Raw genomic sequence first — 16,245 nt, forward strand, 5'->3', positions numbered from 1 at the left:
TGCGCCATTTTAACTATCTCAGATCTCGATAGCGGGTAATTCCGAACGAATTCTGAGACGCGCGGAAAAGGGTTGCTAACTTGTGCAGAAATGTGAGACAAAACCCGCCAATGGCCACTTAATTAACCCTTTAACCTCCAAGATCTGTTTTGTTAACTCTCCCCTCTAGCTAGCACACATTTCCTTTAACGACAGTTGCGAGAATTTGGTGTTAGATCAAGGCAACAACTTCCGCTAATAGGTTTGAGTGACCATTTTCTTGACAATGTACGGATACTGAAGATGAAAGTTACTTGTTAATCACTTCAGGGAATTAACGGGTTAAAGGAAAATGAAATGAAACGGCTTAGGATTACTAATGATTTATTCAAATATTAAGCCGATAAATCTCACATTCTAATGGATTTGCGAATACAGACTTAATTAAAAAAAAAAAAGATTTGAAAGGCTTGTTTTAAGGAAATAATAAAGATAACTTAAGAACAGAAATATTACTAGGATTCTTGACAGATTTAACAATTCCCTGTTACGTTGAAAAAATTCACTTGCACACCGAGTGTGCTTGAATAAAAGAGCGGTAACCCTTTAACTCCCCAGATCTACTCGTTAATTCTCCTCGCAGACTGCCACACACTTTCCTGTAATTCAGCTATGAGAATTTGGTATTAGATCAAGATAGCAACTTCTACTTGATGAGTTTGAGTATTCTCATCACCTGTTTGCTTAATAATTGTTTTATTAAAAACCCTCCAAAGATATCAGACAAATCTTACCAAATCTTATTTTTTAGCTCCCTTTTAATTTTAAGCTGACGCGCACGCTTACCATATTTGTAGATTATGGTATATTGGCTCATATACCATAATGGCTAAAACAATAAAAAGTCTTGAATTGCATTATCCAATGATCCAGTTTTTAATAATGTACGGATATCATAGGAAGAGGTTACATGTTCATCACTTCTGGAAGTCAAAGGGTTCAAGCTGTCTTTCAACCATCGCTTAATGGTGAAAATCTTCAGTACTTTTTTTCATTTTAGCAGTTACCCGCCTTGTATTTTTTTTCAGTCAATGATGGCGTAATAAAAACTTGAATTGTAAATTCTGAGTAAAGGAGACATAAGGCGCATACTATATCAACGGCTACGAAAACAACATAGGTGATAATTACTAAACGAAATAAACCCTAAGGGTACATTAGAATTAATAGATTCACCTGACCCTAAAATGTTAATTAAGTTAAACCAGGTGAAGAAAAATATACATTTCGAACTAAGCCTTGGCTTGAGAGTATTCTAAAGACCGAATAATATTATATTCCAATTTGTGTCTATATGGTGAAAGCTTCGTTGTATATTATAAACTTGAAGCAAAGCCACCTCATAAAATACATATAATATCTTCGACGTTTCAGTCGATAGTAAGTCGAAAACTGACGGAGAATCACGTAAACTACCGATGACTGACCGAGGATGACTGATTTGGCACAACAACCTCGCCAACTGTTGTCAATCGCCATCACCAACTACCCGAAGATCTCTCCGGAGATTCGAACACGTCAGGAAAACTCTCCGAATATTGCATTGTTACGTTACGGACTTACAGAGCTTTGGGGATACTGTCTACGGTTGTTACGAAACCAGTAGACTCAAAAAACTAACCGAAGGCTACTCTAATAGTAACTTTCCAAAATTAGTCAAGTTGTTGACTGTATCTACATTCAAGAGGAAAATGTTACATAAGAAATATTCACCGTCAATCGTTTAAGGTTAGTTGTTCCAATAAATTCAAATCACGAATTATGCAATTTCACTTTCTATTGATGTAGTGATTAGCAGATCTGTAGAGAACAATTGGACTTTATCGTTCCGTAGTCAGTTAAAATTAAATGTCACAGCATTAAAGTCAATGATTCACGTTGTTATTTTCATGAAGCAGTGTTACTTTCATTTGCGGATCCGTGGAGAACACTTGAATTCGATCATTTCCCCAATCACTGACAACGATTTGGTCATCATTCAGGAGAGCGACACCCATTGGGCGATCGAACTGTCCTGGTGACTTGCCCTTAGACCCGAACGAATTCAGGCATATGCCATCGAATCGGAAGAACTGAACGCGATGATTGTCAAAATCGCAAACCACTATTCGGTCTAGTCTGTCCACGGTGATTCCACGAGGACTGTACAGCTCGCCTTTTTTGACTCCTGGCTTTCCAATACTATACAAGAATTTTCCTTTCGGTCCGAAAACTTTGATAACGTTATTTCCGGTATCCGATACGACAAATCGCTTTCGCACATTGCAAAACGTCACGGCTCTTGGATGCTTTAATTTATTCTTGACCATATCTCCAAATTTAAACTGGAAAAGGCCATCAGGGGAGAAAACTTGGATTCGATGATTGTTCCAATCAGCGACGATGATACGACCTTCACCGTCCACGCAGATACCCGATGGCCCATCAAACTGTCCTTCGCCACTTCCCTTTCGACCAGTTTTTCTGATCAATTTTCCTGTTTTGGTGCTGTACACGAGCAAGCGATGATTGTCCCTGTCAGCTACGATGATGTTTTTCTCCGTGATGTCGAACGCGACTCCTACAGGGTAGCTGAGCTCGTCTCCTCCGAGGTCCACTTTGCTCACACCGTCTGGACTCAGCAGATGGACACAGTGTTTTTGAGTGTCGGAGATAGCAATGTCTCCAGTGCTACTTATGGCTAATCCATGTGGCTGGGTATAAAGGCCATTTGCACCAGGGACGGATCCAAACGACTTGCAAGGCTGCATGACTGGAGGCTTAATATTAACCTCAAATGGACTCTCTTGTATATGCTGGTCTCCCACTTTAACAGACAAGGAGTAAAGGCCCTCTATCTTAGGAACATACGTGACTTCGTATAATCCGCTCTCCGTGTCTTTTACTTTAGCTTCAATGACGTCTCCGTTGTTAGACGTGGCGTGAACTGTGACATGGTCTGCCAGACTGTAGCATTCATCGCCGTTTAAATCGCGAGTCGTTACCACAAAACACGATTCTTCTCCGACGAAAGCGGTCCTCAGCCCTTCGCCATCTGCAAAACAGGAAAGTGGATCAGCTTTGCCGGTGACAATGTTTCCGAAGGACGCAGACTCCTGAATGCTAACTAGCGACGGGTTGGGAATGTACGCCAAGGCTGCCCCTTCCACTGGTCGCGTGTCGACAATTAAATCACTCAATGTCTCCAGTCGGGAAATCACGCGATCTCTCAGCATCATAACCTCCGCTGCGAATTCTCGACCCAGAAGAGAATCAACAAACTCAAGAGAGCTTGTCGTTTGACTGCTAAGCCTCTCGAAATTTCGCTTCTGCATCAGAAGTTTTTCTTTCTTTTTCATACGGATATCCTCTAACAGCTGAATCATTTCTTCACCGTGACTGTTGAGAACTTTCACCAGATTAGCAACTTTTGCATTCACCTCATTCTTCAGCTCGGCCACGCACCTATCGATTTCGTCCATGCGTTTTTCCGTGTTGTGAATTCCCGTTTGAATCTCGCGGCATTTACCACGAACGATGGCGGCCTTCTCGCTGATTTCCACACTGCTTCTGTCGGCTATCTCTTGAATATCGCGTGTGGAATGGTATTCCTCGTCGATAATGTTACAGAGACCGCACATGTAGCTGTTACATTCCGGGCAATAAAACTCTATACCCTCCAGATCCTTTCTTTCGTGTTCACAATAAATCGGTCGCTTGTAGAATCTTTCGAAGTCGGCGCTGCGGAACTCGCGTAGCTTTCGCTCCCGATGCTTTTTCTTCATCGTCATCTGGGTGTGCGCGTTCGTACATGCGAGGCAAAGATACGCATCACAGTCGAAACAGAACGTTTCCAGCGCGGTTGTTTCATAACAGTTGTGACACTCACCGGGCTGATCTTTCAACTTCTTAAGCGTATTCAGGTCTAGGAGCCTATTGAGATGAAAATCCGATGGCGACTCGGATATTTCAAACTCTTGGCTTTCAGCCGGTACAGTCTCTTCGGTCTCGCAGACTGGACATCGGAAAGAACGTTTGGATGAATGCTGGCTCCACAATTGCTCCAAGCATTTGCGGCAAAAGCTGTGCAAACAAGGTGACAATCGAGGGTCGTTGAACGAGTCGGAACACTGAGGACAGGTAATTGAAGACTTCAAGTTTTTGAGAATGCTTTCCATTGTATTGTTGTGCACAGGACCATTTAAGTTTGTCACAACTATCAATCAGTTGTTTAGGAATAAACAGAGCTGCTTGACAGTCCTACAAAGCCACCAGAAACATCCGTTCAGATCAAACGGCGCGAATGGTTAATGCGTGTTAAAGCAACAACGTGGTGATCATGGGAAGCTTAAGAATTACCACTGAATATTCGCCGAGGTCTCGATATCTCAATATTACGATAAGCTATATAGATCCGTTATGGATCACGAAGTACCTACCAACTTCCTCCCTTTTTCGTGAAACGGAGGATGTGCAGCCCAACCGGACATCAATGCACAAATCAACAGAAAATAACAGAAATAGTCAGCATAGCAGGCGGTTAAAAATTATCTGATGGCTTATGTGTGGTATGAGAGCGCCTTAAGTGGGATCACGGATGAGTAATCACGCGCTTTGCTCGAGCCAATTTGTAAAATCGTTTGCATATGTAAATTTTCGAAAGTTCGGCAGCACGTAAAGTAACGTGTGACGCAATAAAAAAAGCATTTGAACAACTTGCTGATTTAATCTCTCCCGCTACCGATTCGTTAATTTTTATTTGACAGGTCTCGGTTAGACATCTTGACGATTTGAATACCTTCTGTTCACAGCTTTCCATTCTAAATTTATCTACTATACCCTCTTTGCTCTTGGAATTAAGAGCATTAGGTATGCAGTCATTTTCATGCCCACATTGCCCTACTATCATCCGGATATCGGACTGTTTTGTTTCGTGGAAATGAAAAAATTAGCCGAATCGTTTCGTAGGACGAGGGTTACGGAATACAAGCATCACAGGAAGAAGTACTCAAATCAATTATTACAGGAATGGATGGAGGAACTGACATTCCTTTTTCTCTTATTTCTGAAGAAAGGCTGCAATCACTGAATTGTTTGTGTATCATTTCAACACCTCGAACTTTAGTAATATAGTCTTAATGTAAGCAATCATTACTACGTAAAACTGGGGAGGTAAAGTTAAAAATATATTGCCACTTACGTTGAACAGTCATGAACTATATTCGCTTAATGTCGCGTTGAAGGATACACTTTCTCAACTTTATTCTACTTCTTTGTTATCACAGTGATTTTATTTATCCTGTTATTTTCCCGCGAAAAAAAGAGATGTTTATCGATTTATTCGCGTGACAGCTCTCATTTCGTGAGAAGAGGGTTTGCAAAGGAGACATGAAATCCAATATCTAAACAAATCCTTTACGTGATATCGGCTGATAAGGGCTCTAAAACTCAGACAAAAATACTTTTGTTTTTCTATGAAATATTGCGATGGAGTAGTGTTAATGGTTGTTGTGCCGTCACTGAAATTTTGTCTGTTTTTCAATTGTTATTATACTAAAACAGCTGTCCATATGCGAATCTTTTAACGTTTGTTTATGAATTTTCTCAACAAGAATTGAAAATCTACAAGCTTTTTGCATATCTGAGTATGTTTGAAACGCATAAGTTATATAAAGAGCAGTAGCAGAAATGCGTGATTGTAAGTCCGACAAGTAATCTGAAACAAACGTGCATAAATAGCGCTATCTACTGTGAAGGATCGTGCATCATACGTATTTAAAACCGCACTTCAAAGTATATGAACTTCATATATAATCGTTGTATCTGATTTATCATCACGGGTTTATTACGAATAAACTTAACGGCCTGCTCCCAGTTGGCTTGTTAGCTCAATTGGTAGAGTGCTGCACTGCACTAGTATCGCAGACGTCAGTGGTTCGAATCCCGTACAGGCCTGATTTTTTTCAGGTCTGATTTTCGCTATTGCATAAATGGCGCTATCTACTGCGAAGGATCGTGCATCATACGTATTTAATACCGCAGTTCAAAATATATGAACTTCATATATATTCATTGTATAGATATTCTTATTTCATAAAGGAGCCGGCCATATCATATCTAGGGAGTATTTCCGAACCCGTGCAAGACAACTTTTCCGTTCATGATTGCCCCATATGGAGTCTTTCACGCCTAAAGTTTTTAGAGCTAGATGGGTAGATATCAGCTTAGTTCTTATTTCCTTATCACTCTCTTTATTTTTATCTTACTACTTATATACTTTTTTCGATATGTTTTGGACGTTTTTATGGACCGAACGTGCGTTCTTATTAACCGGCTAAACTTCAATTCTGGAGCAGTTAAATATAATTTTCTTTTCACCTAAAACTATTTTTAAATGTTTCCGTATCATTTGGTGGATGCGAGAAATTTTAGAGAAACATACTTATAATTTTAAGTTATCGCTTTCAATTCTGATCTGCTTTCATCGCGCTCAGGAAATAAGTGCTTGTGGATCAGCTGAATGTCTTTTATAAGGCACCAATTTTTTTCAAACAAAAATATCGGCAACAAATATGGAAAATTGAAGTATACGTAGAAATACTTGGTTGATATTGCGCAGGAATTAACAAACTTTGTTTTTCTTAGATCAGTCCGTAAATTGGTCTTGATTGACGCCTGTGGCGTCAATGGAATTTCAATTGTTTGTACTTGTCATTACACTCATTTGCCGTAAATGAGCTGTACATGAGTAAAGTCTATTTAAAGTAACTCCCGTCAAATCAAGGAGGGCCGCCATGCTCACTAAATTACGACAAAAAAAGAGAACTTTGCCCTCACTGCAGAACCGGTTCCGGCCATGAAGGACGTCGCCATAATGTTTACTTGCCCGCGCCACTCGCGCGCAGTAAATAAGCGCCTGCGGTGAAATTAGCGTCATTCTGCTCATTGGCATCACATATATGTTAAAAAATGTTGGTATTAGATAACTTCCATGGAAGACAGCCCCGGATCCTCCGATCACCATACGACACTATCTCCGCCTGTGGCAGAATGGATGCGCCTATACGAGGGTTCACAGTCTTGGGTGTAAAGAGGCTTGGGCGTGAGTGACGTTGTCATTTCACTATTTTCACTGGAGTCCCCTGGATTCTGCTTCTAAAACCAACAATCAAACTCGTCTAGATCCCCAAAGAGGGGATTCACTTTATCCTCTCTTGGATCCTTGGATTAGTTTAGGGATTTTTCTCACTAATTCATCAGGTTTAGAATCTCAGAAGAAAGTGCTGCTCCTTTTTTAATTTTTATGTATTCAGGTATATTTGGCCCTAGAGGGAATAGGGGCGGGCCTTTTGACACTCAAAGTGGTAAGGTAAGCTAGATTTAGCCATTCATTTAAGTCTGAAGTTGAGCCGGTAATGGATACTACTCCAAAGAAACGACATCCAGGGCTGATTATGTCATGAATGACTGAAAATATAAAATCATATATCTGAACTGCGGATTAAGAGATGAATTCGCAGTTATGAACACTGCTTAAGCGGTAGTGAAAATTCCGGACTGTGCGGGATTTGAACCCATGACCCTTGCGATGCTGGTGCGAGTGCTCTTCCAACTGAGCTAACAAGCCAACCGGGATTATAGCTTCTACCTGATTATGTCTTCTCGCTTGAAATTAAATTTTTTTTTCTATTTAGTAACCACCATATATACACTTTTACGATAGGATAAGTAAATTCATCCAAGTTTGAATAACGTTACCCAGACCCCTCTCTTAATTTCTAAGCTAACGAGCAAGGCCCTCATTATTAGCGCCTCGGGACGAGAGTTCCCCTACCCGCGGGAAAGTATAAGACCTTCAACAACGCGAACCGGCGAGATGTCTACGAGCTGAGGGGGTCTAGAACTGTTCATTTATTAGTGCCGACCTCTCCCTGACTCGTGTCAAATCTTTCAGCAGGCGGGAAAACGCGCTATCAACGAGGGATGTCAGTTTCTGGGAAGATTCCTCCTTAGAGATAATTTGCGGCTTTTCCAAAGTCTGGTCAGGAGCCAAGCTACGCGTATACAATGCAGGGAACGTCATTTTTCGCAATATTCCGTTTTCTTCGGACTGGAAGGTCTTCAAATGAAGGGAATCATTTCGCTTTATGTGCTCTCGTGTGAACAGACTTGTTGCTTCAATTTTCATGCACCAAACTTCCTCTCCTCTGGGCCAGTGTAGTGATTATTTTTGTACACTATTAATTGCGATGATATGCATGCTTCCGATATTCCGTTACAATTCATCTAAATCAAATGAAAATGCTTTGTCAGACAGTCTTTTTGGACCCTTTTTAGGTATCCGTACTGTGCGCAAAAGGGTCGTAAACTGCTTCTCCCTTGCCGAGAGGAGAAGGCAGTACAAGAACGCTGTTATTCTTGCTTGATGTTAAACTTGTACGAGACCTAGCATTGATTTGACAAATTGCCCTCTGGCTACCGATCGTTCACTATTCTGCTGCTCGCTTTAAGATAAAAACCAAAAACAAAAGTTAAACCGGCTTGAAAATTCCTCATAGATTCTTAGTACAGTAAGTACTTGGATCTACAGTAAATATTGGGTCCACGAATCACGCCATTGCGTGACCCTTCGCTCTCAACTGACTACTAGCCAATAAGAATAAACCTTGAAGAACAACTCCACCAGTACATAGAGACGATTAATGCAATCTGTCAAACGTAACTTTTACCTGCGCGTTTCTTTGGGAAAATGTCACGTGTAAATTTAGAACGGGATAGAGAAAATCGAATCGATAAATCCTTCTGTCGGCTTGATAAACTTGAGACATGTTTTTCACAGCGATGCGGGTATTTATGGAGATAACAATAATGTATTTAAAAAACACAAACTATTATATTTGCATACCTTCCCTGTTGTTATAGTTTTATGGATATTTGAATTTTAGCATAAGCACAACTCACGCTGTGTAAAGTTGACTTCTTTGAATGTATCTTGTCAGTTATTAGAGAGTACATTATGACATTCTGTCACTTACTAGATAGGGAATCAGTCTTGTTATTCAACTCACGAAGGCCGCCTGAACATGTGGCCGGCGCTTCATCTGATCCAGTACTTAAAGCTGGAGTAGACTCAACGTGCCACCAATAGATCAAAAACTGAAATCGTAAGCTTTCTTTCTTTTAGCCGAAGGATTCTCTTCAAGACTAAAGCAGTTGATGTCTTAAAACTGTAACCTGAAAGAACATACAAAGCTCCATGTGTTTTTGAATGGAAAGGATTTAGTGACTCCTTATCGGGTGAAATAGCATGCTAATCAATATTCAGACGTTGTGCCTTATCACTGATGTGGAAATTGTTTTGTCAGGGAAAACAATAAGATTTCTACAGTTATGACAGTTCTTGGCGTGGGAGTATGCAAAGTTTCTGAGAGGTTTCTGTATGGCGCGAACTCTACACTTTAATGTTGGACCTTTATTCTTTTGCTGAGGCTTTATTGCTTCGTATGCAAGTAGAAAGGGAAAGAAAAGGAACAGCTTCTCAGTTAGAAACCAAAAGGAAAACCTTAGGCTTTTTCTTGTTTATGCCAACAACAGGTCAAGACAAAAGCAAATATACGATGAAAAGGTGTCTCAGTTGAATAAACAGGAAAAGATATATTTGCTTTCACTGATGTGTCAAAAGATCTCTTCTAAAACGAAAGCCTCACTGTTCTCAGTGAGCAAATAGTGTACATGTTAAGAACATTTTAAATATTCGAAGGAGGTTTAGCAGGCGTTGATTGTTTAAGACCCGATAATCATTTCACAAACGTCTCCGACTGGCTCAGCGGTAAATATTTGTCACAACCAGCGGTATCTGTCTGTTGAATCTTAATTAGAAAATCCGTTTGCGTGGCGTGAACACAGTTCGCTCGAGTAGGTAGACTTCCACGCGGAGTTCTCAAAGAAAGACACAAAATGGAAATCAAAGAGGTAATGGAAACTCTAGAGGAGCTGGTAACGTGTCATCTTTGCTCAAATGTTATAAGGAATCCTAAAGTTACGCCTTGTCTCCACACGTTTTGTTGTGAATGTCTCAAAGATGTTGCTAAAAGTCGGCCATATCAGACCACCATCGCGTGCCCACTTTGCCAGTATGATATCCGCAAACCAGAGGGAAACAAGTTCGAGGCGCTACCGACAAATTTTTACATTACACGTCTTCTTGACCTGCTCATCGCTAAGAGACGCAGTTATCCCGAAGCATCTTGCGGCAACTGCCAAAAGAAGTTGAAGCTCAGCGCCTTCTGTTTCGCGTGTGACACATTTATGTGCGATGAATGCCTCAATGCACATAATGTCATTACGCGAAGTACTGGTCATCGAACCGTGAGCTTGGGAAAATTCAAACCGCGAGACTACGAAGATATGCTACGGCGTCCGATGCTGTGCGCCCATAAATTCAAAGAGAAAGGAGTCGTGGAGTACTTTTGTTATGACTGTGACGCTTCAGTATGTCACATATGCAATATCGCCATTCAACACACGCATCGTATTGTCGACCTTCATGAGGCCGCCAGCGAGCAGAAACTGAAGTTTCGTGAAATGAATACCAAGCTCAAGGAGAAGATACGAATGGTGGAACTTGGTGTACACAATGTTGAACACCGCTCCATGGAGGTACAAGAGCAAGTTGATTACTTGAAGAAGGACGTGACAGAGAAAATGGATAAACTTGTGGCGATTATACGAGCCCACCAGGAAGAAATGATCCAGAGTCTGGAGAGCATTTGTAAAGACAAGCTGGAGAACTTAACATTCCAGCTGAAACTTTTTGAGTCAATGATGTCACAGACCGAAGGTTCTTTCAACTTCATCGAAGATTTGCTTCAGAGGAACATCAGCGAGGAAATTATGTACATCAAGAATCACGTCAAGTCACGCGTGGAGGAAATCACCAGTCTCGAAGTGGGCACCAATCCAGCGGAAAACGAACACATTGGTTATGTTCCCAACACGGAAATGTTCGAAGGGCTCCAAAATTCAAAGCTGGGCAGAGTTGTCACCAGTCTCACGGAACCAGCCTTGTCAACTGCTGAAGGGGACGGCGTGGATGACGTGTCGGCAGGTGAGGAAGCAGAGTTTATTGTGACAACCAGAAATGCACAGGGTGAAGTCAGCTATAGCGAAATCGACCACGTGGTGGTGGAGGTCAAGTCGTCGATGTGGGGCCTCATAGAGAGCAGAGTTCGGAATTATCGAAACGGCAGTTACGATGTCAGTTACATACCACGCGTACCAGGACCTCATCGTGTGCAAGTCGAGGTTGGTGGTCATCTCATCAGGGATAGCCCCTTCATGATAGAAGTCAAGCCACCCATACTTAGCCCGTTAAAGTCCTTTGGATCTCATGGAAACGTCGATGGAAAATTTACTCAACCACATGGAGTGGCTGTTTCAAACACCGGACAGATCATCGTCTCTGACAGTTTGAAGCATCGGATCCACGTGTTTACACCGGACGGCGGGCAGATCCTCGAGTTCGGCAGTGAAGGAACGAAAGATGGCAAGTTGTTCCACCCGATGTCCATAGCCCTCAACAAGAGTCAAAAGTACGTGCTTGTGGCAGACAGTGACAACAACAGAGTGCAGTATTTCGACGTGAAGACTGGAAAGTTTGTGAAAAAATTCGGTTCCGAGGGCAGTGGCCATGGCCAGTTCAACGGCCCCTGCGGCATATCAGTTGACCAGAAAGACCGCGTCATCGTCACTGATTGGAACAATCACCGAGTGCAAGTATTTAGCTCCGACGGCAAATTCCTTTTCAAATTTGGGGATGCAGGCAACGACAGACTCATTCATCCCAGATTTGCCATGTACCATGACGAAGAGGAACGTTTCCTAGTTGCTGATACTGGTAACGATGTAGTTAAAGTTTATGACCAAAATGGCGATCTTTTAAGAATAATAGGTAGGCATGGCCATAAGAAAGGGGAGTTTTGTGGTCCCCGTGGCCTGGCGATTGATAAAAATCAAAACATAATTGTATGTGATTTCGAAAACCACCGTCTACAAGTTTTCAATATTAAGGGGGTTGTTCTCAATAGTTTTGGGACAAACGGAAAGGGTATCGGCCAGTTTGCGTTTCCATTAAGTGTTTCAGTTGTTCGAGGGTCGAAGGTTGTTGTGAGTGATTGGGGTAACAACCGCATACAAATATTCAAATATAGAGATTCCATGAACTAAAATTGTTAGTCTAGTCACTACATATAATGGTCTGGGCTATTGTGTCGCAGGAGATTGCGATATTTTCATTTCAAACGTATATTGTATTCTAAACTTAAGAATTGCAGAGGAGGAAGAGCAGTTGAAGATTTTGGGCAAACCATAAGCAGCAATGGATTCTTTGCAACTGCGATCTCTTATCGGTTCGTCACTGAGACGGCACGAATTTTATCTTTTTTAATCCAATTTTGGGTTTTATTGGTCTTTGGCAGCCATTCTTTTGAGACTTTTCAGCGGCTTTAAACAAAAGCCCTTTAATATTTAACTAACTTACAAATGAGAATATAATATCACAAGTTGAAGAAAATATTATATTAATGTTATAGCTTATCAATCGCTTTGAGGGTTCAAAAAGTCAGTTCAATTTTTTTAGGCTCTATTATGCAATGAAAATATATTTTTTCGGAAATAGGGCAGTAGCTGGCAATAGTGTTATATAGAATTTCACAAATACTATTATGGTAATAGCTTTATCATTTTCCCTAACCGGGAGCAGTTTACAAATTTGATCCAATTTATCTGGATTCGATTAAACAAACTACGAGGGCCTAACATTTCAGGCAAATGATTTGTCATAGCTCAGTGTTAGGTCAAATCAGATCTTAATCCCTTCACTTCTAGAGGAGACCAAAAAGCAATTTCTCTCCACAACATGGACCCGTTTTCGAGAAGAAAAGTGATGACAGAAAAAAACTTTCAACCAAGAAACGTTTGGATGGCAATTAACTGTCCACACCCTAACATCAGTGTCCATGTTCTCAATGCTCTCCTCTGTACATTTCCTTTGGCACTGGAAAGGAGAATTTGTTTAACAATCAAAACTTCTTAAGTTGGCGATCATTTCCTTTCCTCTTACAATCTTAATGAAGGATTCCAAACTAACTATTACTGCAATGAGAATTCAAATGCTAGCCACTTTTAGGGTTTAAAGGATTAAGGGTCTGATCTTGGGAGAGAAAAAGAGCTACGTCATAATCTTTTAAGTCGTTATTCGAGGCGAGCAAACTACCTTTCATTTAGGAGAATAGCTGAAAATATTTTGTTTGTTATGATGAGGTTTACTCACTAAAAGCAAATGATAAACTTAAAACTTGACAAACATGGCCAAGGGCAGAGGATAAAAGGACGAATTTAAAAGTTTGTACTTCTTTAAAAAAAACAGGAACTCTTGTGTACAGTTGTAGCTCTATTATAAAATTTGCCAATGGCTTCTAGATAGAGGCTTCTATTTCATAGCGTTGTTTAAGCATATTATTTATCAGCGTTAATCATTATTTTTTCCGAAGTAACGAAAACAAGGTAGTATCGCACGGCAACAGTAGTGCATCCCTCCGTCCTCCAAGATCCTTTCGTTTCTTTCTGTACCTCTTTGAAAGGAAAGGGGGCTGCACAGGGCACTCATCATGGAACTGTAAAAGGTAAGAACTGTGAAACCTGCCTTTCAATTCTCGTTTGTAGTGCAGTTGTTATTAGGGCAGAGGAACATTGAATTTATGTTGAAGAAAAATAGTCTTGTTTTGCAAAATCATTCTTTTTTTTCCAAAATCACCACCTAGATGTACTTTCAAGTAAAATTTTAGAGTAAATAGGGTATCAATAAAAAAAGTTTGAGTGACTGAGTTTTAAATTAGGACTTTAGAACTAAAGAGGTACTAAATTAGTTTGAATACCAACGGGAGGTCCACATCGTGGGGATTACTTCAAATCTGTTCAATAATTATTGATTTTAAGACTTCCTTCCTGGAGTCACTTAAGTCGGAATGAAACCGTTAGTACCTCTGCTACCAAAAACACCTCTTGAAAATGTTAGGGGAAATGTATCTTTATGTACGTTCTCATGGTCTTAAGTTCACCTTGATACCCCCCCCCCCCCTTTCCTAAACGTCCCCATTTAAAGTAAGTTGCAATCATAAAGAAGAGTCGAATTGTTTCTTTAAGTAGTTCGTCACACTAACTCTGCAAAGCAGTGGACCTCATTGATTCTCTTCTCCTGATATGGATCTTTCAAAGAATCTAGGAAACAGTTGCAGGCTTACAACCCCGACATTTTAATTTCCATGAATGACCAGAAGACAGAATTTCTCCTTACAATATCAATACAATATCAAGCAGAAAAGTGATGAAGATAAAGAAAAATTTAAATTAGGGGATTATTAGTTGATCCAATATTAATACAATACTGAGCTAAAACCATAAGAATTGTAAGGCGGATATTGCGGAGAATTACTAATAAGATCTAGGGGGGGGGGGAAGAGAGGGTTAAACCATGGGCTGAAAGTCTGGGCACATCATCCCTTATAAGGGAGTGACGAAAAAAATCAGAGAAAGCAAACGTATTTATTTTAATTTATTGTAACTATTTGTCGTACTAATAATCCAAGTGCATGGTTTCTCTAAACTAACCACAAGAGAAACATGCAACTTAAAAAAAAAGGCAACACAGAAAATCTTAATCAATTAAAAAGCTAACTACTTCCTCGAGCTTTTCCTTGAAGTACAGCCATACTTAAGCTATTCTCTCTTTGTACTCATGAAACATATAGCAATAACTTCTAAAAAAAGTACAAAAATTTTCGTTCAATCAGCGAAAAATGTTCCAGACATGCTGTCAAGTTTCACTTTTCTCTTTAAGAGTCTGTTTACACTTTTAGTTGCCTATTTTGCCAGAAAATATTTACCGCTCGTGTATCGATAAGATGTATTAAAAATAGATCATACTGGATTTCCTCCGAGGAAAGCCACATTGAAACTGGGGGATCTCGAATAATACGAGCTCTTTCCTTAACACTATAAGTACGGTAGGGGTTAAGATAAAGTACAAAGAAATAAAACACAAATTGACACACACGCACACTTTTGTGATGTAACGGAAAATAAAAGAAAAACTAAGGAGTGAAACAAAATTCAAGTAGAATAATAAGTAATGTTGAAAGGCCAGAGAGTCTCCTCCCTTAGTGTTGAACTATCTATAAACATGTACAGAAAAGAAGATGTCCTCATACTCCATGATGTTAAGCGCACCATTTAAAACAAACCAACTTAAGATTTAAGCGAAGAAATTTGCTTACGAACGCCATGTTCTCCTCCGGGTTTTACCTTTTACTATTCAACATAGTATATTCATTTTCGGGCCGTTTCAGTTCTTCATATTGTGGCTTTAGTTCTGCATACTGTGGCTCCACTGATCCTGGTAGAAAAGAATCTTGGCTCGTCATATAGGCATCATTAACAGCTGCCATCTCCATCCCTGAGACTTGTCGGGAAATTGACCGCTCACTGTCGACTCGTTGTTTCCCAACTCTTAATATGAGCAAATCAGAATTATTTTCTATGCCAGAAAAAGTCTGCGAAATGATTAATGTAATATGAGGCCATACATATTAAGGGTGTGTCGACCTCAAGCATTCAAAGTAATAAATATCGCAGGAACCTCTTTCCGTTCAGTTTTACTTTACCTAGCGCCATAATTGGTGAAATAACTAAAACAAAAGCGAAAAACTACAACAAAGTTTTGTCTGTCATAATCTCTATCTCACAGGGCTACGATTTCACTGATGTAACGATATGTAGCAAAGCTAATTAACATATACCATTGCGTAGACGGGAGAGTAAAAAGTTACTTGGAAACTTTAAATGTGTTACTCCTCAATACAATACTCCACCTAACCCACTCTCCCCCCCCCCCCCCCCTCTCTTGCATGGTGCATGACCACAAAAACTAAGACTCGATTTTTTCCAGGGCAGGAAGGGTTCGATGTTAAGGAATTGAATTGGTATTTCAATCTCGGAAATTTCGATCTCACTCAATGACAAAGCGTCAACTATCTTTTTTACGGTGTTTTCATTGCACCAGTAGTCTTCTTAAATTCGTTACCAATGGATGGAGAAATGTCGGTAGAACATAGGAGAATATTGAGCACAGTCAGCAGAGTTACCCTCTATTGCAATACGACAGCATTAGAC

At 40.3% G+C, this 16,245-nt stretch overlaps 3 protein-coding genes and 1 long non-coding RNA gene across 4 annotated transcripts in view; 2 read left to right on the top strand and 2 right to left on the bottom strand.

Annotated features, from left to right (window-relative positions):
- Positions 1-346: 346 nt before the first annotated feature.
- On the bottom strand, positions 347-4,687 carry LOC111338573 (E3 ubiquitin-protein ligase TRIM45). The gene is made up of 2 exons (XM_022945072.2): positions 4,458-4,687; positions 347-4,278 (listed from the first exon to the last, which is right to left on the bottom strand). Exon 2 carries the CDS (start codon positions 4,194-4,196, stop codon positions 1,905-1,907), a length of 2,292 nt encoding a protein of 763 aa, XP_022800807.1. The 5' UTR covers positions 4,197-4,278; positions 4,458-4,687; the 3' UTR covers positions 347-1,904.
- Positions 4,018-7,711, top strand: LOC148729380 (uncharacterized). The gene is made up of 2 exons (XR_016002276.1): positions 4,018-4,158; positions 4,880-7,711. It is a non-coding gene; the product is annotated as an uncharacterized LOC148729380 (long non-coding RNA).
- A 2,000-nt stretch (positions 7,712-9,711) lies between these two features.
- On the top strand, positions 9,712-13,897 carry LOC111338575 (E3 ubiquitin-protein ligase TRIM45). The gene has a single exon (XM_022945073.2). It carries the CDS (start codon positions 9,976-9,978, stop codon positions 12,241-12,243), a length of 2,268 nt encoding a protein of 755 aa, XP_022800808.1. The 5' UTR covers positions 9,712-9,975; the 3' UTR covers positions 12,244-13,897.
- Positions 13,898-14,614: 717 nt separating this feature from the next.
- Positions 14,615-16,245, bottom strand: part of LOC111338572 (uncharacterized) — a 64,811-nt gene continuing 63,180 nt past the window's right edge. Inside the window, exon 70 of the mRNA XM_088762625.1 lies at positions 14,615-15,582. Coding sequence (XP_088618751.1) covers positions 15,375-15,582 — 208 coding nt within the window. The 3' untranslated portion in view covers positions 14,615-15,374. The remainder of the gene's footprint in view (positions 15,583-16,245) is intronic.

The sequence above is a fragment of the Stylophora pistillata genome, chromosome 6, assembly GCF_964205215.1.
Source record: "Stylophora pistillata chromosome 6, jaStyPist1.2, whole genome shotgun sequence".
Lineage (NCBI taxonomy): Eukaryota > Metazoa > Cnidaria > Anthozoa > Scleractinia > Pocilloporidae > Stylophora > Stylophora pistillata.